The sequence below is a fragment of the Bombus fervidus genome, chromosome 10 (genome assembly GCF_041682495.2).
Source record: "Bombus fervidus isolate BK054 chromosome 10, iyBomFerv1, whole genome shotgun sequence".
Classification (NCBI taxonomy): Eukaryota; Metazoa; Arthropoda; class Insecta; order Hymenoptera; family Apidae; genus Bombus; species Bombus fervidus.
The window spans coordinates 13,119,727-13,140,127 of record NC_091526.1 but is presented as its reverse complement, the minus strand read 5'-3'; the positions used below and the strand labels follow the sequence as shown (position 1 = coordinate 13,140,127).

General features: G+C 34.0%; 3 protein-coding genes across 3 annotated transcripts; all 3 read right to left on the bottom strand.

The window, feature by feature from the left end:
• Positions 1-1,506: 1,506 nt before the first annotated feature.
• LOC139991689 (cytochrome P450 6a2-like) lies at positions 1,507-5,469 on the bottom strand. The gene is made up of 6 exons (XM_072011970.1): positions 5,338-5,469; positions 3,816-4,164; positions 3,165-3,690; positions 2,828-3,049; positions 2,249-2,500; positions 1,507-2,048 (listed from the first exon to the last, which is right to left on the bottom strand). The coding sequence occupies exons 2-6, from the start codon at positions 4,149-4,151 to the stop codon at positions 1,873-1,875; spliced, it is 1,512 nt and encodes a 503-aa protein (XP_071868071.1). The 5' UTR covers positions 4,152-4,164; positions 5,338-5,469; the 3' UTR covers positions 1,507-1,872.
• An 882-nt stretch (positions 5,470-6,351) lies between these two features.
• LOC139991697 (probable cytochrome P450 6a13) lies at positions 6,352-9,017 on the bottom strand. The gene is made up of 5 exons (XM_072011981.1): positions 8,477-9,017; positions 7,456-7,978; positions 7,131-7,352; positions 6,799-7,050; positions 6,352-6,711 (listed from the first exon to the last, which is right to left on the bottom strand). Exons 1-5 carry the CDS (start codon positions 8,807-8,809, stop codon positions 6,548-6,550), a joined length of 1,494 nt encoding a protein of 497 aa, XP_071868082.1. The 5' UTR covers positions 8,810-9,017; the 3' UTR covers positions 6,352-6,547.
• Positions 9,018-11,426: 2,409 nt separating this feature from the next.
• On the bottom strand, positions 11,427-20,401 carry LOC139991620 (uncharacterized). Its single transcript, XM_072011870.1, has 11 exons — positions 20,260-20,401; positions 18,354-18,703; positions 17,752-18,277; positions 17,413-17,634; positions 17,062-17,313; positions 16,638-16,799; positions 13,621-13,991; positions 12,499-13,024; positions 12,132-12,353; positions 11,793-12,044; positions 11,427-11,703 (listed from the first exon to the last, which is right to left on the bottom strand). Exons 2-11 carry the CDS (start codon positions 18,687-18,689, stop codon positions 11,534-11,536), a joined length of 3,039 nt encoding a protein of 1,012 aa, XP_071867971.1. The 5' UTR covers positions 18,690-18,703; positions 20,260-20,401; the 3' UTR covers positions 11,427-11,533.

Genomic DNA, 20,401 nt, shown 5'->3' with positions numbered 1-20,401 from the left:
TAATAATCTGTTTTTCATAATTACGTAGGTACTGTCAATAAGATTGAAATTCTCTTTGTATTTGTCAGCGATTTGTTTTGTAATTAAAAGCAGTATTTATAATGCATTCAGGATGTCATTTCTTTTAAAATCTGTAATATGTATATAAACCAAGAAACAATGCTATATAAACGTATAGATCTGAATATTTATTAACAAAATTTGAGAGAAACACCGAGTATTGATGGAACGATATCGAGGCTCTGTAATTGAATTCATGCCACTAATCTTATCTATAGAAAATTTTAGAAGGGCAAGTGTATGTATCGAGTTAACACATTTTGTGATGTGATAAGAAGAAGTGAGTCATTCGGTAAAGGGAATTGATGATTCGTTGTGGTAGACCATTGGACTGAATTTCATAGAACAAGAAATTCATTTTTACTACAATCATTAACAACTTTGTTATTGGCGTTATTTACGTCAATCTAATCTTCGCTTAAATGATATGTAATACGTATGTTACGTCGCGTGAGATGGTCCGTGCGACGTCCCTCATGCTCTGGCCGCCAAGGCCCACACAAGAATCCGCGTTCTTAGTTCAAAAAGACACACCCACACCGAGCTTTCCTCCGTAATAACACGAGATGGGTCTTCGCTGTTCTTACAACCTTCGTGCAGTCATCTCTACTGTTCCTACATCCCTAGAGCAGTCCTCTCGATAGTGCACTCATCTCGACTCTACTAGTCCTACCATCGATGCACTCATCTCAACTGTTCCTTCACCCTTAGTGCAGTCATCTCTACTGTTCCTACATCCCTAGAACAGTCCTCTCGATAGTGCACTCATCTCAACTGTTGCTAAGTCCTATCATCGATGTACTCATCTCAATTGTTGCTACAACCTTAGACCAGTCATCTCAACGGTTTACACGAGATCAGTTCCATCAACTCTCTGCTTCTACGACTCAAATACCAAGTCTACAACTGACAATCACCTACAACACATATACCTTCCGAAACGACGTAACATTAAGTGTAAGACGTTGTTGAAAATATAAATATTATAGAACTGTTGATTACAGTTTTATTCCACGTCAAATACCCCTATTATCCCACAAGAAATAAGGGGATCGACCTGTTCGTGGTGTCGATTGTTACAATCGTAACAGGAATTTACGACTCCCGTTGGCGCGCTACCTCGCGAACGCGTCTCCCTGCGACTGGAAGAAAAAACAACGTAAATATAATTCTCTTAAATAATGATAATAACGATAGCAGCTACGAGTCAGTTTCCCACCTTCTCGTATTTTATATTTTTGCTTCTCAACTTTTTAATAAATTGCCACGGATGCACAATTATCGGCATGTTTGAGATGTTAATTAAAATTAAATTAAAATTTCTTCAACACGCTCAAAGATCATCGAAATAGCTGAGAAGGGTAAGATATCGATATTTACCAAATAATTTTCAAGATCAATTATTGATTTACATGTTTCAAATTTTTAGGAATTCCCTAAAATAGGCAAAAACACTTATTTTGTTTATTAAAGACACTCGCAAATCTTTCAGATTACAATTTTCATTTACATTAATAACGGTATAAGTTATTTAATTCTAATCCTACTTTATAGTTAAGTGTAAAACAATGGAAAAAATATGGATATATAAATAGATGTTTAAATTTACAATAAAGAAATGAAAATTTATACGTTACTGGAATAAACAGATTACTAGAACGACGATTGTAATCTAAACAACAAGAATACGCGTATCTATGTCTTTTGACTAGAAACGACTATTTATATATCCGTAACACGAAGTAGTTTTTTGCGAAATTTACATAAATATATGTTGCTTGAGCAAATCTAAAAATTATCCAACAGAATTTTTCAGCATTCGCTTCGTATTTTCGTTATTTTCAAGTATATTCCTCCTTTTGGTACTGACACAAATGAACCTGGATCAAATTCGTAGGGAATTATCGTCTTATCGCAGACTTCTACCTTATGGTTACGAAGAATCGTAATTAATCCAACTTTGGTTTCATAGTTTGCGAAACGTGCACCTAGAAATAATACAGTACGAAAAATTGATCGATAGTTTTGAACATTTGTAATTCATTGAGGAGTGAATTTAACAAGTTACAAATGGAAGTAGAAAGGAACAATAGATTATTAATAATAAATATTTTTCATTTTCCTTTCCTAATCCATTCTAAACTTTCTAAATCATGCAAAAATAAAAATGGTCATATAATTTACATACCAATGCAATTCCTTGGGCCATCGCCAAATGGTAAATAATGCATGGGGTGTCGGGCAGCCACGGCGTCTTCATTGAACCTTTCTGGATCAAATGAATTAGGATTCGGATAAATATCTGGGTCACGATGAATCGCAAACACTGGTATCCATACCAGTGTTCCCTGTGGTATCGTAACTTTCGTACCGTTAAAGGTGTAGCTCGATTTCGTTCTCCGCGGTATGGATGCTCCTGGCGGATACATTCTCAACGTTTCTGTAAAAAAAGAATAAATCACTAGAATTTGTACGTTTGTTAAAAAATCTAAATCTACGAAAGTATGTTAGAGCTGTCGATCGAATTAAAAAAATAGTTTGTCGAAAGAATTAAAGATTAGATCAAAAATGTATGATATTGATAGCAACGATATAATTAATAAAATCAAAAGTAATATTTGATTAATAGACGATAACGTAATCTAATAATATTAATGGTGCTTGTATAAATATAAAATTTCACTAGACATCGTATTAATCGTATATCATATTAATTTGAAACAGATTCGATTAGATAAAGTCAGAATTAAAGAATAATTAAAAATACCTTTAAATACTTTCTCCAAATATTGCATTCCTTTGATATCTTCGAATTTCAACTCTTCGTCATTCTTGCAACAATGCTCTCTGATTTCCTCGCGAAGCTTGTCTTGTATGTCTTGATTCAAAGCTAATTCGTAAAGAGCGTTGCTCATAGTCACAGAGGAAGTTTCAAAACCCGCTGCGAAGAATATGAATGCTTGCGCTGTGAGTAGCGAATCTGTCAGTTCTGAAAAGAATTGCGATCACGCGATCAATTTACATCGATTAACAAATGTTCATCCGTTTTAGATCTTTTTGGCAAATGAATCATTGTTATAGAATGAATTGCCTGTGAGACATACCGATGTTTTCAAACTTCTCCGGATGTTTCTGCACCTCCATCAGCATGTTGATGAAGTCTGGCCTAAAGATGTTGTTCTCCTTTCTGTACTTTATAGCGTCAGTCACAATTTTTGTAAAGAACGGTGCAAACCTTCGATCGGGCATTATATAACCGAGCAAATGGTACAACTTTGGCATGAATAATTTCATCTTCTGTCGTATGACGTTTTCCAGATTCACAGCGAATAGTTCCCTGCCCATTTTATGGAATTTGCTGTCTTCGTCCGCCGTTGCGCTCATCTCGATACCAAACACGCAAGTGCCAATTACGTCAGTAGTGAATTTTGCCGTTATCTCGCAACATTCGATGGGCTCTCCTTTCTCCACACGCTTGTCCAAATATTTCTCCAAATGCTGCGAGCACTCGATTATAAGGCAAAACATTTCTCGCAACTTGCCGGATGTAAATATCGGCGAAAACATAGTTCTCAATGGTCGCCATCTTTCTGATTCTAAGTTGAAGATACTTTGAGATAGCGGTTCCGTCTATGGATTAATTAATTTGAAAAATTAAGTTATACAATATATCGAGCTAAAATTGGACTTGTTTACTGCACGAAGAATTCTATTGATTTATTTCTGAAGATCCGACTTAATATAATTTCGCTTACCCTTTCATAAACATGGAATCCTCGGTCCGCAAATTTGGGAAAATCCCTGATTAAAATGTCCTTGATGAATTCTGGATCTTGCACAACAAGCAGAGGCGATCTTCTCATGAACAAACCAACCATTGGTTCGTTTTTATAGGTATCGTAAATTTCCTTGAGGTAACGAGGCAATGATTTTCTCGCGAACATAAGTTCATTGATGTTACCAAGGAATGGTAGAGGTTGTGGCCCAACTACTCCGCGACTTTTCCAGAAATTGAAAGTCAATGTGGCATAATAGTAGAGAGCAAGAAGCAATGCGACCATGCCGCATATAATCTCGAAATAGTTCGTCATTTTGCTCGATGATCTGAAATCGGTAGTTGCAAACTATTCTAAAGATGTTACGTTGAAGATTTCTGACGATTATTATATTATTTTATATAGAATATGTATGATACGGTGTATTAAGTTTTGTAAAATAGATAACTGTTATTAGACTTAATATAATAAGTAACATTTACTTGTATGAAAAATTATTTTTTCTTTTTCGTAGTTAAGTAGATAAATAGCTCTGTAAGATAAGTGCGAACGAAGAGTATTTATGTTTGAGAAAATGAGATTAGACAGATAGTAGAATAAGTCAAACGTCGACCGGCGCGAAAAATGTTTGACTAATCGAGGTACTACCCATATCGTATCGAGCAAATTAAATCATTTTAACTCTCTAGTTTATAGAGAATAAAAGAAAATGTTTTAAGCAGATGACGCTAAATTTGACGACAGCAATTTACAAATAACAAAAAATTACTACGAGTCATGAATTAGATAAAACAGCGAGAACCTCCTCCTTTACAGTATTATTTAATTTAATTTTGAAAATAATGTAATAAATATTTCTGCGTGAGATTGAGTAATGTACATAGTAATTAAAATAGGCAGATAGGTGTCACATTATTCTAGAAATATCTTATGCAGGTACAGCCGTCTAGAAAGAAAACTTGACAAGTTAGGGTGATAAGTATTATTATAGTTGGAGTAATTAGCTTTTTAGGAGATAATGTTTGTGTGATAATAATGGTAATTGTTTGAAGTACTGCTTGTAGAATTTAGATCGCGATAGATACTTATGATTAAACTTGAAGAATATCGATTTTATAAATAATTGTTCGTTAAATATATATTTATTAGCAAATTTTTCGGCAAACAAAATCGAAGAAGCAAGTCGATAAATGAATTCCTAGTTGATTTGAAATGTTAATTTATTTAATATCAATTTAAGTTTTATATTATATTCCTGCATTCTTACATTTTATATTGTTAGAGTTTCTTATTTTATATTTCTATTTGAATTTGCATGTTATTGAGCTTTAATAGGAATATAAGAGAGTTTGAGCGAGTAGGTTTTAAGCCTAAATGTTAAATATGAGAGATGTTAAGCTTGATGATTCGAAAAGTAGATCATAAATGTAAACCAAAGAGAAATGTAACTGGAAGTTTAACAAATTAATTTACAACTAAATAGAAATACAAATCAACTTACGATAAATACACAGTCTTGCTATTTGCGTTATTCGGTAGTAAAAGAAAAAGTTACGCAGATGCGTCCTGAATACGTTTTTACATGCAACTGGTTTCCACAGTAGAAAGTCTGTTGGTCTTATACCTGCACCGTTGTTATAGTTGTCGTTCATCGTGACTTGCAACTGTTCTTAGTAGTCTGTGTCTCTCCCGGTAGTTTCTGAAAATGATCGCGGCTAATCGCACGTTAGTGTGCTAAATCTCTTATTGTTGCTTATATCCTTATTACTATGATATGCATTAAGGAAAACGTATTTGTTTGTCAATTGTGTTCATACGTGATTACGTTGCAATTATAACGATTTGATACATCACCAACACACAATCACAAATTATTAAATGTAAAACTTAATTGAATATAAAAATAAACTTGAAAAATTTAAGGAATATAAAACTAAGATCTGAGTGTTTAGATCTGACAAATGTAAAAGTAAGATCTGCATATTTTACGACACTTGGAAATATGAATTATACCTAAAAATAATAGATAAATTGCACTAATTAAGAAAAATTCTACTTTCTCGGGTAGAATATTTATGAATAATATTTCGGAGAATTTTTATCTGTATAAGGCAGAGAGAGAGAGAGAGAGAGAGAGAGAGAAAAAGGGAAATTCGTTGCTTATGAGATAGCTTCGAAAATTCCTTTTTTTGAAATCGGTCAGGTTCGAAACTATTTATTGATTCTGATTATAATGATCTGGTAAATTACAGTCAGTTATACTTTATACTGTTGGAAGGCACGTAAGTACCGTGTAGAGATGGAAAAAGGTCCTGTGGAAGGAATAAGGGCTCGATTGGTTGTTTTTAACAGACTCGACACAATCGTAGAGTTAAGCACATGTATCGGTGGAAACTGCCACACATGCAAATAAAACATCATCGTGCGACTGCGAGCGATAAAGAGCATTTGTCTCCGTGGCATATCGGGATGCATGCGAAACATGATAGGTTTAAGGATTACTATACTACGGATATATGTATCGCTTATTTATTATTGAAATATAAATATGTAAAATTATAAAATGTAACTATATAAAATATAAATATAAAATATAAATTAATATATAATGTATTATAAATTGCTTTCTTAGAAAGCGCACTTGATGCCGATTTTAATTAGACGATTACAATCGATATATGTTAAAAAGTCATCATAATTTTGAATTACGTTTATATTTTTGTTATCTTCAAACAGATCCCTCCTTTTGGAGCTAGCAGAAATGCACTCGGGTCAAATTGATAAGGGATCATAGTTTTCTCGCAAACGTCCACTTTATACTTGCGAAGAATCGTGATTATACCCACTTTGGTTTGATAAACAGCAAAACGTTCACCTAAAAGAAAAGTTTCATGTGCGTGTTTGAAATTTGTATGAAGTTGAAATTCTTTTCTCTTAATAATTCTAGTAGTCATCAACGTACCGATACAATTTCTTGGTCCATTGCCGAATGGTAAATAATGCATCGGATGTCGAGCATCAATGGCATCTCGAGTGAAATTTTCGGGATTAAAAACATCAGGATTCGGATAAATTTCGGGATCACGATGAATCGCGTATACGGGAATCCATATCATCACACCCTTTGGTATACTGATTTGCGGATCTCGGAAGATATATTCAGAATTTGATTTTCTTGGTATCAGAGTTCCTGGTGGATACATCCTTAATGTTTCTATAGGAATAAATTGAAAAAAGAAAAAGTCACTTTATTCATTTTTCATGTTTCCTCTCAAAGCAAAGTTATACGCATACCTTTAAATACTTTGTCCAAGTATTCCATATCTTTAATATGCTCGTAATTTAACTCTCCGTTGTGTTTCTTATAGTGTTCGTTGATTTCTTCGCGTAACTTCTCTTGAATTTTGGGATTCAGCGCGAGTTCGTAAAGTACATTGCTCATTGTCGTCGAGCCAGTTTCAAAACCAGCAGCAAAGAAAACGTAAGCTTGTGCGGTTATCAAAGAGTCTGTTAATTCTGTAAAATACGATTTAATATTGTGTCATAATGTTACCTATCTAACAAATATCTAACGGATATATTTTATCAAATTTTTTGTAAACTACGCTATTAAACGTACCAAGATCGTGTAACTTTTCTGGGTCTTCCTTAAGTTGCATAAGCGAATGTATAAAGTCAGGTCTATACACATTGTTCTCTTTTCTGTATTTCATAGTATCTGTGACGACCTTGGTTAGAAACGGAGCAAGTCTTCTGTCGGGCACGATGTAACCCAACAAGTCGTACAGTTTCGGCATCATCAGTTTGAATTTCATTCGTATTATCGCCTCCAAAGATGGTTCAAAAATTTGTTTGCCGATTTTACGAAATTCGCTCTCTTCGTCTGACAGTGCACCCATGTTGATCCCAAAGGCACATGATCCTATCACGTCCGTTGTAAATTTTGCTGTAATCTCACGAAAATCGACAGGTTCTCCTTGCGCAACTATTTTATCCAGATATTTTTCGAAATAGTTTGCGCATTCAATAATCAGATCGAACATATTTTTCAATTTACTAGATGCGAACACAGTCAGCTTCGATCTCAATGGACGCCATCTTTTTGCTTCCAAGTTGAACAAATGCTGCGATAATGGTTCAACCTATAAACAACGCAATTTGAAAATTTCGACTATTCGACTATACATTGCAACTGATTTAAACAGAAAAGATAAATAAAAATAAAGAAACGAATAAAATAAAAAATAGACGAAAGACACTCAGGTATTTGTCATCTAAAAGATTCGGTATTTAAGTACAAGAGGAAAAATAATAAATATATTTAAATTGACCCTCAACTGAAGACCTTTATTATCACTTTCACGCTCCCTCGGTCGCTAGCCACTAAGTCTTTCAAGTTTTATCTTGTTAACTGACCGCGAATGTTCGGAAGTAAGAAAAATGATAAAATGAGAATGCTGGAGGTACTTACATAATCCAAAATCTAAGGAAGACGTTATCAAATTGTTTCTACCCGTATTATTTGTGAATTATATCTTATGGATAAACATCCAAATATGTTAAAAATATTGTGAATATTACCGTAATGACTCAAAACGTACCCAAAAGTTTTAAAAATAATTTTCCTAAGTTATACATACCCTTTCATGGACATTAAATCCTCGGTCAGCGAATTTCGAGAAGTCTCTGATGAGAACATCCTTGATTAACTCCGGATCTTTTAAAACTAGTACAGGCGTTGATCTCATGTATAACCCAATCATACTACCCGTATATGTTTCGTAGAGGCTTTTAATATATTGTGGCAAAGCTATTCCTGAAAACATGATGTCTATGACGTTTCCAAAGAAGAATACTGGTTTTGGTCCTGAGATTTTGCGCTTCTTCCAGAAATTAAATACTAATGTATAATAATAATAATAAGCTAGAAGTACTGCAACGACAGCGCTTATTATTATCAAATAATATGCCATGGTTCTCTGTTTCAGTTACTGGTTGAGTCGAAAAAAATGATTTTCTGAAAAAAGAAACGTATTACGGTAATTTGGTATAGTCGGTGTTCTCCTTTAGCTCAATATTTTCCAAGTCGGAATCGATTCGATAATGAATATAACAGAAACTTGCCTTAATAAAAATTGGAAAAATAGAATTATACAATATTTATTTATTTATTTATTTATTTATTTATTTATTTATTTGCTTAAGTATTGAATTCTTTCGCTTTTTTAGTACTTAATTAGTACTTAGTTAGTTAGATATTAGTATTGAGGTGCTAACCACTGTGCTGCCGTTGTCCGATACTAGTTAATGCCATTTTTGTTGTCGGGTGCTGCCATATATGCACCGTACATGGATGACGTAAAACTTCTCTTGGGGATTTTCATTGCACTTACGTTTCCTTGTTTACTGATCTCTGAAATATCTTTTTCTACGTATGATTACATACACGCAACAATGTTCTTAATTGACAACACGATATATGTTTTGATTTTTAGCAAAGCAATTCTTACCTTTTCTTTACAGAATCATTAAGGGACATGTGTTTCTACGACGATCGCCAGAGAAAGTAATACCCGTTTTGAAATAACAACAATACAAATGCCCTTTAAAAAGATTTCTCGATTTGTAACTTTGGCATATTGTAATTGTAACTCTACTTGAACAGTTATGGTAATGTTATACGAGTTTTTTTTTTTTGTGCCTTGTCAAACCAGTTTAATATAACCATCGAAATGTATGCATTATATATTATGTATGCATTAAACACAAAATTTTGTATGCCTTTAGTTAATACACGAATGAAGCTAGGTGATCTATAAGTATTTTATCTACATCGTTTTATTTAGTTTCTATATATAAACAGGTAGTACTTTCTGAACGAGCCTCTTATTAATAATAGATGAACAAAACAATGTTTCCTACAATGCAAAAAGTTCATTACTCAAAGAATTAATTATTCTTTTCTTACAAAAACATCTAACCTGGCCATAATTATCTGAAGATCTATTAGCTAGTATTATCAATTAGCTAGCCTTATTAATTATTGTAATTATTGTAATATAGATTTTTGGAAGAATTATTATAAGGGAACATTCCCAAATGTGAATTGCTAATTTTAATCAAACTTATGTATAACGTACTTCGTGAAAAGATACCTGACGCGTACTTTTTTTATCGACATTCATTTTAAAGGGGCGAAGCAGCCTCTAAACTATTAGATTTAGAAAAATGGCTTAAATATAAAAATTGCCCGTTCTTAAACGAAGAATTTAGCTACGTAAACAAAATTTTAAAAAATCATTTGTTTAGAGAATATCATAAGAATTGGCGTATTATCGTTGCGTTATGTTAATTTCTAATCGGGATCTTCTACGTATGTAATTATAATATACAATATTTCATTATATTTTTTCCGAGTAGTGCACGATTTACCCTGTTAAATCTTTCCAATCACGGAAACGTTTGAAGTTCAGTAAATATCCCATTCGTTGCGAAATTGAATCATTATCAGTCAAGTTCGATAATATACATTATGGAACACAGAATGCTATGACACGGAAAATTAGCATAAAGATATTGCATTGAAGCCATGCCTCACGTTACTTTCGATACATAAACGATATCCGAATATTTACTTACTTTTGACAGAATTCAATTTAATTGTTTATCATTACCATTGTGGATTATAAATTATAAATGTGGAAGAATATTATCATAAGCTTCGATATAAAACAAGTATAAAACTCATGTTTCTAGTTTAAATATTTGTATATAGCATAAATATATATAGTAAATATATTAAAGGCAGCGATCGATTTGACATAAAATATTTTATTCAAAATGTGTACATATACTATTATCAATTAATAAAAAACAATCACACATCGTATCTCGTAATTACGTATAGTAAGAGTAGCTCTCTTCTTTCTTCTTTGTCTTCCTCCTTTTTTGCCTCTTCGCAAAAGAAGCGGCACAACAGAGCGATCATTCAACTTTACTGAACCAGTTGTTTTCCGTTTAAATCAGGTCAAATGCGTAATCGTGGTAGGCTTTGATAAATAAATACTGATTCTTATTTTGATTCTTATTTTGTCATACATCAATTTCTCCAAAATATTATCGTATTTATAGTTTCTGGTATGTACATATATGTATATATACGTATACTAAAAATTGTAAACGCACAAAAATATTTACGCAAAACATATTGGGCATAGTCCGTATGTTGCGAAAATCTTTAGGGAGGAAGATATAGATTAGCTTCCACTGCGTAAAATTTCCACGACAGCCTATTTTATTGGAGGAAAACCGGGAATTTCAGTAAAATACGTGGGGATGATATCGCGGAACAATAACTTCGCACAAACCGAATATCGTGTTGCATATGTACCGTTCGTACGTGTGCGATTATTCATAGAAAAATAAAAATACTGATTAATGAATTAATACTCTTAAAAACGTTAAATTCCATTACATTTGCATAGTAGAGAATGAGGATAATTGTAACTTCATAAGCACATTATGATGCGTCTACGAACTATCAATCTAATTTATTTCTATCCAAAAATTACCTTTTCTCAGTCCCTTGCCATGTCACAATTACAAAATTTACTTTACAGCGCAAGCATAGAAAAATTTGTTATTCGGCGTTAATACGATTAAAATTAGTATCTTTAAAAGTATCTTTCATTTTGAAATTATGTTTCTAGTTTCGTTAACTTCAAATATATGCCCTTCTTCGGCGTCAGTAGAAACGACGTCTTGTTAAACTCGTATGGAATCATGGTTTTGTCACAAACGTCCACTCTATAATTACGAAGAATCGTGATTAGACCCACTTTGGTTTGATAAATAGCGAAACGTGAACCTAAGAATAAAAGTAATGCAAATTAATAAATTGGTAATTTAAACAGAAACAAACAAGTTCAACAGAAATGCTCGTATAATTGAAAGTACCGATGCAATTTCTTGGTCCATCGCCAAATGGTATATAAGTCATCGGATGACGAGCCTCAATGGCGTCTTCGTTGAAATTCTCCGGATTGAACACTTCCGGATTTGGATAAATGTCAGCATCGTGATGCAACTCGTATATTGGAATCCATATAATTGAATCCTTCGGTATACTGACTTTTGTGTTCCTGAAAGTATAGGCGGAAGTAGATCTTCTTGGCAATAGAGATCCTGGTGGATACTTCCTTAATGTTTCTATGAAGATAAATTAAGAAAGATGTTTTATTATATTTTTTTGTAAAGCTTTTATTAACCTTCTATTCGAAGCAAAACTACACATACCTTTAAACACTTTCTCCAAGTATTCCATGTTTTTAACATGTTCGTATTGCAACTCTCCGTTATGTTTCGCGAGGTGTTCCCTGATCTCTTGACGTAATTTGTCTTGAATTTCTTGATTTAGGGCGAGTTCGTAAAGAGCGTTGGTCATTGCCGACGACGAAGTTTCAAAGCCGGCAGCAAAGAAAACGAAAGCTTGCGCAGTTAATAAACTATCCGTTAATTCTGCAAAATATAGTTCACTTGTGTTAATTAAATTATTATGTTGCACTAAGAAGCGAGTCGTATTGTTTTCGTTCTTATTATTCGCTAATACGATATAACGTGATTATAATACGATATTAAAATTAAATTGTTACCATAAACTTACTAATGTCGCCCAATTTCTCTGGATGTTCTTTCAATTCCATAAGCATATGTATAAAGTCAGGCCTGTATATGTTATGCCCTTTCCTGTACTTCATAGTGGCTGTCACGAGCTTGGTAAAGAACGGAGCAAATTTTCTGTCGGGTATAATGTAACCCAACAAATCGTACAGTTTCGGCATGTACAATCTGAGTTTTAACCGTATTGCGTTCTCGAGGTTCGTGGCGAAGATTTGTCTACCGATTTTACGAAACTCGCTGTCTTCGTCCGATAACGAGCTCATCTCGATTCCAAAGGCGCAGGAACCAATCACGTCGGTCGTGAATTTCGCAGTTACCTCGCGAAAATCTATAGGTTCTTCCTTCGCGGCCAGTTTATCCAAATATTTTCCGAAATGGTCTGCACATTCGAGAATGAGACCAAACATGTCTTTCAGTTTGCCGGATGTGAACATTGGAGTGAGCTTCAATCTTAACGGACGCCATCTTTTTGGTTCCAAATTGAAGAGATGCATTGACAATGGTTCTGTCTGTGAATAGTTCGCGATATCAGTTTAAAAACCAATAAAATATTTTCTTTCGAGCGAACGGCACAAATGTAACGTTATCGCTGGAGAATAAAAGGTTAGAAATTCCTTCATTAGGTGTTGAAGTGATCGATACTTCTGAGAAAACTCTACATCTGGTCTTCGGCTTTCACAAGGCGCCGATGTCGTCTATAGCGCATAGACAAAAGAATGCGTCGACGACAGACGATAAGCGGCACACGTGCGACGTTTTTTTCGGCGTTCCTTTAGTCATAGGGTAACACTGCTAGCGTGCGGATCTGGACCAGCTTACATATATATTCCTACTTGTATTTACACTTCTATATTAAATTATATTTTCTACCTTACAATCTATCCACACGTTTCTTTGTTCACACATCTAATAACCTCAACATTAGGCAATGAATTATCTGGAATATTTATTTTTATGTCTCGCTTTACGATTAAAATATGTGTTTACTTCGTGATAGCACTATTAATAAATCATAAGTACGAATAAGAAATATAGATAAATAACACGGAATGGGTATTAATGCTCTATCGCTCATTTTTTCACTTACAAATGCAATGTAACATACCCTTTCATGAATGGCAAATCCTCGATCGGCGAATGTCGAGAAGTCTCTAATCATGACATCTTTTATCAGTTCCGGATCTTTTAGAACAAGAACCGGTGATCTTCTCATGTACAACCCAACCATCGGCTCGTTTTTGTATACTTTATAAAGGTTCTGCATGTAAGTCACCATTGCTATTCTTCCAAACATCAGGTTCATGGTGTTTCCAAATAAGAATACAGGCTTTGGTCCTTGAACTCCGCGACTCTTCCAAAAATCGAAGGTTGACGTGGAATAATAATAGAAAGCCAGAAGTAATGCGGCTAACCCGCACAAAATTTCAAAGTCACTCATTATTATTTCTCTTCTGAAAACGAATTTATAATGTTGTGCTATAAAAAATTCTGTAAGACATTTCTTTTCGCCGTAGAAGAAAAGAAGAGGAGTTAAATTATATTGTTAAAGCGGTGCTGATAGAATGCTGGACTCTTGACGATATTTTGCCCTAATTTGAAGGTGTATTTATGGTGTTGGTAGATACACGTGAATACGAGGCTGCACTCGGTAGTGATTCGCAAGAGACCCCGGGTGCACCTCCGAACGTCGGGATGACCACCATGGGGTTTTAGTCGGTAGGAGTCCGACACTACACGGTCGTTGCTACGCAGCGCCGAGTGTCCATGAGGATTTCCCCACGATAAAAAAAAAAAAAAAAAAAAAAAAAAAGATACACGTGAATACGATGATATTTTTGATAATTTTTATTCTGAATAAATGCGCGTACAAGTCTGCTTAGCCTCTCCGCGCGTTTAGGGACATGTCCTTGTTGAGCAACATATATCGAATTATGAATAAAATTTATTGACTTATTTGCGTTGTTAATATAACACATGCATAATATATGAACAGTATCTGACTTTTTTGCTAATGCCAATTCCAGCGTTATCGAATATATTCGATGATTACATAAAAAATGTCTTTATTCTTTGAAACTTCGAAACTATAAATTCTTATATACATATGTTATCATTACATGCATATTGTATGAAAATGTTATATTTTTGTATTTTAAAACGTTGTTGTATTAAGAACTATTTAAATATGACGCGAATCAGGCAATATCTTTATCATCCAGATTATCAGGTGCGTAAAGCTGTCTGCTGCATTACTCGCAATATCTTTTTCCACGCGATATCAATATAATTGAAATAATATTCGTTGCGCGTAGAAACTGAGAAATATATGCATGTCAATGCCAACGCTATTATTTATTAGTAACGAACTGTGCTATTCAAAATTAGTAAAATTACGTATATGTACTTATGTAGTAGATTTCTGTTGTTAGATCAGTGTATATGTGTATAATTATTATTGTTGTGTATGTGTTGCATAATTTTTGACGTTTTATGTTTGCGAAACGAATACGTATGCATCGAATAATAAAATTAACATTCAGCACTTGAATAAAACTGTTTGAAGTATTATCCTGAATTATGTATATACATACGCAATATAAAGCAATAAAATAAAAAAGTAGATTTATTCAGATACAAGTAGATTTATAACGTAGTTAAAAGCGTTATGTAAGGTTCGATATAGTACTTACAAAGCAACTGATATCGCTTCTCATTATTTTTCCAGACGCACATAAGTACGTATGTATATAGCTGTCTTATTAATGCCAGACGATATATTCCTGAGGCGTGGAAAACGATGCTTTCCTTAATATGATGTAGAACAGACTAATGTTAATCTACTGACGCTTTCGATTTTTAAACGAACACTCTCATGATGACTTGCATATAACGAAAGTCTCCGGTGATTTTACACAAATCAGGTGTGTGTAGCCACGCTACAGGCAAGATGACCAGATGTGACACACCTTTACTGCGTACGTCACCGACTTTCAATCCTTTGATTAGTCAACATCTCTCTAATTAGTCGCCTAGTCGCTAAATCGCTGAACCCATCTCTCGGTTCAGATCTTACTTACGATTTATATCTTTCGCGACACCGTAATTCACTATTTGCAAGTTACTCCTATTACGACGAACATCGTGATCTTGTAAATAACTATACGAGTCGAACACTTCTAACCTTATTGTAAACGAAATTACAATTCGACATCGTAATTTACCACGCGAGTCTCTCCGAACATTTATATTGTCCATGTTAAGGTTATTGGATGTATGTGAATACAAAGGAACGCGTGGATAAATTGTAAGGTAGAAAAAAAAATATATATGTAAACTCTCTAGAGTTCACGCAGTATGGGGACTTTTGATGACCTGGTGCCGTAAGGACACCTCATATAGTTTTGCTCAGCAGCGACGACAGGTCATTCTCTTGCTCGCAGTCTTACTAGCCAGAGACCTAGTGCGTGGGTAGTCAAGAGTGAATCGAGCGAGCAGTGTATCACGAGGGGTGAGTCGAGTCTGTAAACCCTTATCCGAGTCTGATTTTTCTTAATTTACTTTATTCAATGGTAACAAATTGACAACAATGACAAACGATCAACATAATAAAAAGTACGGATATATATCAATTCTCTCATTGAAAATTCTGTACATCCAGTGTTGATTCGCAAAAGCTCAGAAGAGCTTTATGTCAATACCAAGGTGAAAGTAGTTAGATTTTGTCAGTTCTGGCGGAAGTTCCACACTGTAAACGTCGCATCCTTTCTAAGAAGGAATGTACTAAGAGAGCTGAGGGAGAAACCGATGGAACCAATTGGTCAAAGTTAAAGACTCCATAAAGGATTCAACTAGTGCAAGTTTCTACGTCAGTTCAAGTAGTAGAGATGTACCGATTAGGGTTTTGGTTAGCCGTCTAATCGGTTGATCGGTCTCGATTAGTCGTCTGTGCCGATCACTTTCAAATACCGCAAATGTATCAAATTTTTGTCATATTTACTCTATTAACGTTTTGTTTCTGTGTTTTAAAACTCTTTTTAGTATAATATAATAATATAAAACAATATATTATAATATTTAATATTTTAGTATAATAATATAAGTATAGGAATAATTATTTGTTTTATGCCTTAGCTAATTTCAAATACACTCCTCCTTTCAGCGTCGATATAAAGGCATGAGTGTCATTTTCAAACGGAATTTTGGTTTTCTCACAGACATCGACTCTGTGGTTACGCAGAATCGTTGCAAGTCCAACCTTGTTTTGATAGTGCGCGAAACGGACGCCTGCAAATAATTATAAAAAATTATATATTTATTTGGCCTGAAGGTTTGGGGAGGAAACTCTTTGCAGAAAATTTTGAACAAATTCCAACTTATAAAGATTTTATATATTGAAGATAGAAGAGATGCTTTCTAAATGGGAGAAGATGATAGAAGGTAGAAAAAAGATGTTGACGATTTATCTTTTCTACAATGTCATGCTGATTGAAACCAACGATCCAAGCACGTGCCAACGATTTGATATTTTATTATTTTATCAGCATACCAATGCAGTTTCTTGGTCCATCGCCAAAAGGCAGATAACTCATAGGATGTCTAGCGGCGACAGCATCTTCGTTAAATCTTTCAGGATCGAATTTCTCAGGATCCGAATATACATTTGGATCATTTTGAATGGCATATATTGATATACATATATTTGTTCCCTTTGGTATGGAAATTTTCGTGTCTTTAAACGTATAATTTTCCATCACTTGCCTATTTAAAATAGGTAATGGCGGGTACTTTCTTAGTGTTTCTGCGGAGGAAAGGCATAGAAAATATTACCATTCGTATTAATAAAATTATCTTTGAATATTTCAATAATTTTGCGAGTTTACGCACAATTACTACGCACCTTTAAGCACTTTATCCAAGTATTTCATTCTACTGATATCTGCGTATGTCAAAACTCCATTATTTTCGTCGTATACGTCTCTAATTTCTTCTCTCAGTTTATCTTGTATTTCGGGATTTTGTGCTAACTCGTAAAGAGCATGTGACATCGTCGAGGAAGATGTTTCGAATCCACCGACGAAGAAAGCGAAAGTTTGCGAAGCAAGCAACGCGTCTGTGAGTTCTGCAAAATATAACAAGATTTGTTACTATGCACTATTATGATATTGCAATATCTGCTATTACACAAAAGATCTAATTTTATTCGAAGCATAATCTTAAACTGTATTCTCATCCTCACCAATATTGTTAACTTTATCCGGGTGTTTCTTCAGTTCCATCAGCAAGTGCACAAAATCTGGTCTGATTATGTTATTATCCATCCTGTACTTCGTCGTATCGATAAATAAATTTAGAAAAAAATCGTTAACTTCTTTTGGTTGCAGGTAAGAACCAATTATGTTATACAAGGATGGTGTAAATTCTCTACAAACATCACGAATTATCTGTTTCGCGTTAAATGCAAAAATTTGTTTGCTCATTCGAAGAAATTCAGAGTTCTCATTGTCGAGAGCATTCATGTCTAGTCCAAAAACACAGCTACCGATCGAATCGATCCCGAATTTTGCGGTCAACTCACGGCACTCCACTGGTTCATCCTTCTGTGCTAAATTTTCCAAGTATTTCTCCAACTTTCCCGCGCATTCTACTATAAGCGGGAACATTTCTTTGAGCTTGCCGGATGTGAATACCGGCGAGAGTTTAGCTCTCAACGGCCGCCATCTTTCAGCTTCTAACATGATGAGATTTTGATTTAGTGGTTCTATCTACGCAAGAAATTGCAATAATAATTAGTTACTTGAAAAGTGTATGTAACGCAGGAACAATGAAGTTGCTAATTACTTTTTCATTAAATACTTTAAATCCTCGGTCAACGAATAAAGAGAAGTCCTTGATGAGAATATCTTTAATCATATCTAGGTTATTGGGCATCAGAAGTGGTGATGTTCCCATGTATATTCCAAAAGCTGGTTCATTCTTATATTGTTCGTACAACTTCTTCGTCCAATCGGCCATCGATTCTCTTTTAAGAATGATGTCCAGAACGTTGCCAATGAAGATTATCGGTTTTGGTCCAGGTATATTGCGACTTTTCCAAAAGTTGTAGCATGAAGAGTAATGGTAATAGATCGCAAGAAGTAGTACGGAAATGCCACACAGTAGTTGAAAATAGTCCATGTCGAACAAGATTTCTTTAATTTCAATGAATAAGTATCAGTGTTTGTAGGGTAATTTTTAAATGTAGAGTGTGCAATTAAAAATGTATTCTTAACTATCAATGATCGAACATTTTGTACCTATATGATATTGTAACAGGATGAACATTCAGAAGGATAAAAAAATAAATAAATCGTTAACGGGCAAGTTGAATACGACTAATAAATTTTGATTGGTTTTTAAAAATTTACCTCAGTGGATGGGATATTATTATGGTGTAACATCTTATCTCTATACTGTCTTTATATATTCTACAATTGTGACAAATGAACCGCAACCGCGTGGAGTTCACATAGTAATATTATCAATAGGAAAATGAAAGACATGCGCTGACGATTAGTGACGACACGACGCGTCACGATAGCGACGTGTATCAAAGTAGATAATGATGATCGCGCTCAGACGATCATTGGTACTAGCGATGAATCATGGAACGTACTTACTTGATGTTGTTTTGGCTACTTATATTCTATAAAACTTTTAATGAAATAAAAATATCTATGGCATAGTTTTAAAACAATTTGTCAAATGTATAGCATAACTTTAGAATGTTCGTGGCATTTAGTCGAGTTTCGGACAAGTAATTTGCTATTAAACTAAGAGCACTGTCCGCACGTTTTAAAATTAGTTGTACAAATTAGAAAATTGCACATACAGTGAGACTCCGTTTATATAAACCCCACTGAAGGACGATTTGGTTCATACGACCAGGTCGTTGATATAATAAAAGTCCATCTATATATTTCTCTCTATTGTCAACGATTTTTGGTTCGGTTAATAATTATAATTAGACATTGATATACGTAACTGAATTTACGCGCAGCGATAGTTCGGATAATAGGAGCTTACCTAAAGTTGATTTAATCAGACACTATTAAAATGGCGTACGTATACTGAGGTATCGTAAAAATATAAGCTAGCAAACTCTGTCTGGTGTCAACAGTCAAGTGACTATAGTGACATGCGCCAAACTGATATTATTATTGCAGATATCTTGCAGTAGATAAACGACGAAAACAAAGGTTTAGGAACACCGATAAAGATTTAATAATAATCTATAAGTAGCTAATATCTGAAAAAACAAATTAATCATTTTGCGTCTTTTTGCATTATATTCAGTTATAAATGACACGTAAATCAAATTTTGTCATAAAACTAAAATTTTATTTTATTTTACGTAAAGTATAAAATAAAGTAAACGATGCTTGTGTGATTATATACAGAAATTTTCTGATAATTAATCTAGTTTCCTGATAATTCAGATAATACCATTTCGTGTAATAAGCAAAATTATTACTACGTTCATTTGAAGCAAAATAGCTATCGCATAAGTCCGTGTATCATTTGATGATAAAAGCAAGTAAGATGATGTAAACCTATAGAACATAACCTATAATATATGTTATGTAACATTTCAACTTTTCGACGTATTGTTGCTGCTACGCAATTGCACAATCTGTATTTATAATCAACTACACGCTATATAGTCAAGGTATTGCGGTAATGCGACCATAATATATTGTACACTTACTTGTTGAGATGGATAATTATACGAAGATGAAAGCTTTCTGCAAGAAAGAAACTGTTCGGATTGTATCTATGGTCAATATCAAACTATACTGACTGAAGCAGTTTCTGCCAGAAATAATATGAATGTAGGTTTGCTCCTACCC

What these genes read in the sequence shown, in the direction of transcription:
- LOC139991697 (XM_072011981.1), bottom strand. Translation starts at nt 8,809, where the DNA reads ATGGCATATTATTTGATAATAATAAGCGCTGTCGTTGCAGTACTTCTA. An exon ending in GATTTAATGTCCATGAAAGG is followed by an intron (nt 7,979 to 8,476) that starts GTATGTATAACT and finishes CGTTGTTTATAG; the next exon opens with GTTGAACCATTATCGCAGCA. An exon ending in CTTGGACAAAGTATTTAAAG is followed by an intron (nt 7,051 to 7,130) that starts GTATGCGTATAA and finishes TTATTCCTATAG; the next exon opens with AAACATTAAGGATGTATCCA.
- LOC139991689 (XM_072011970.1), bottom strand. Translation starts at nt 4,151, where the DNA reads ATGACGAACTATTTCGAGATTATATGCGGCATGGTCGCATTGCTTCTT. An exon ending in TTTGGAGAAAGTATTTAAAG is followed by an intron (nt 2,501 to 2,827) that starts GTATTTTTAATT and finishes CTTTTTTTACAG; the next exon opens with AAACGTTGAGAATGTATCCG. An exon ending in TGGCCCAAGGAATTGCATTG is followed by an intron (nt 2,049 to 2,248) that starts GTATGTAAATTA and finishes TATTATTTCTAG; the next exon opens with GTGCACGTTTCGCAAACTAT.
- LOC139991620 (XM_072011870.1), bottom strand. Translation starts at nt 18,689, where the DNA reads ATGGACTATTTTCAACTACTGTGTGGCATTTCCGTACTACTTCTTGCG. An exon ending in CTTGGATAAAGTGCTTAAAG is followed by an intron (nt 17,314 to 17,412) that starts GTGCGTAGTAAT and finishes TTTCCTCCGCAG; the next exon opens with AAACACTAAGAAAGTACCCG. An exon ending in GATTTGCCATTCATGAAAGG is followed by an intron (nt 13,025 to 13,620) that starts GTATGTTACATT and finishes AACTATTCACAG; the next exon opens with ACAGAACCATTGTCAATGCA.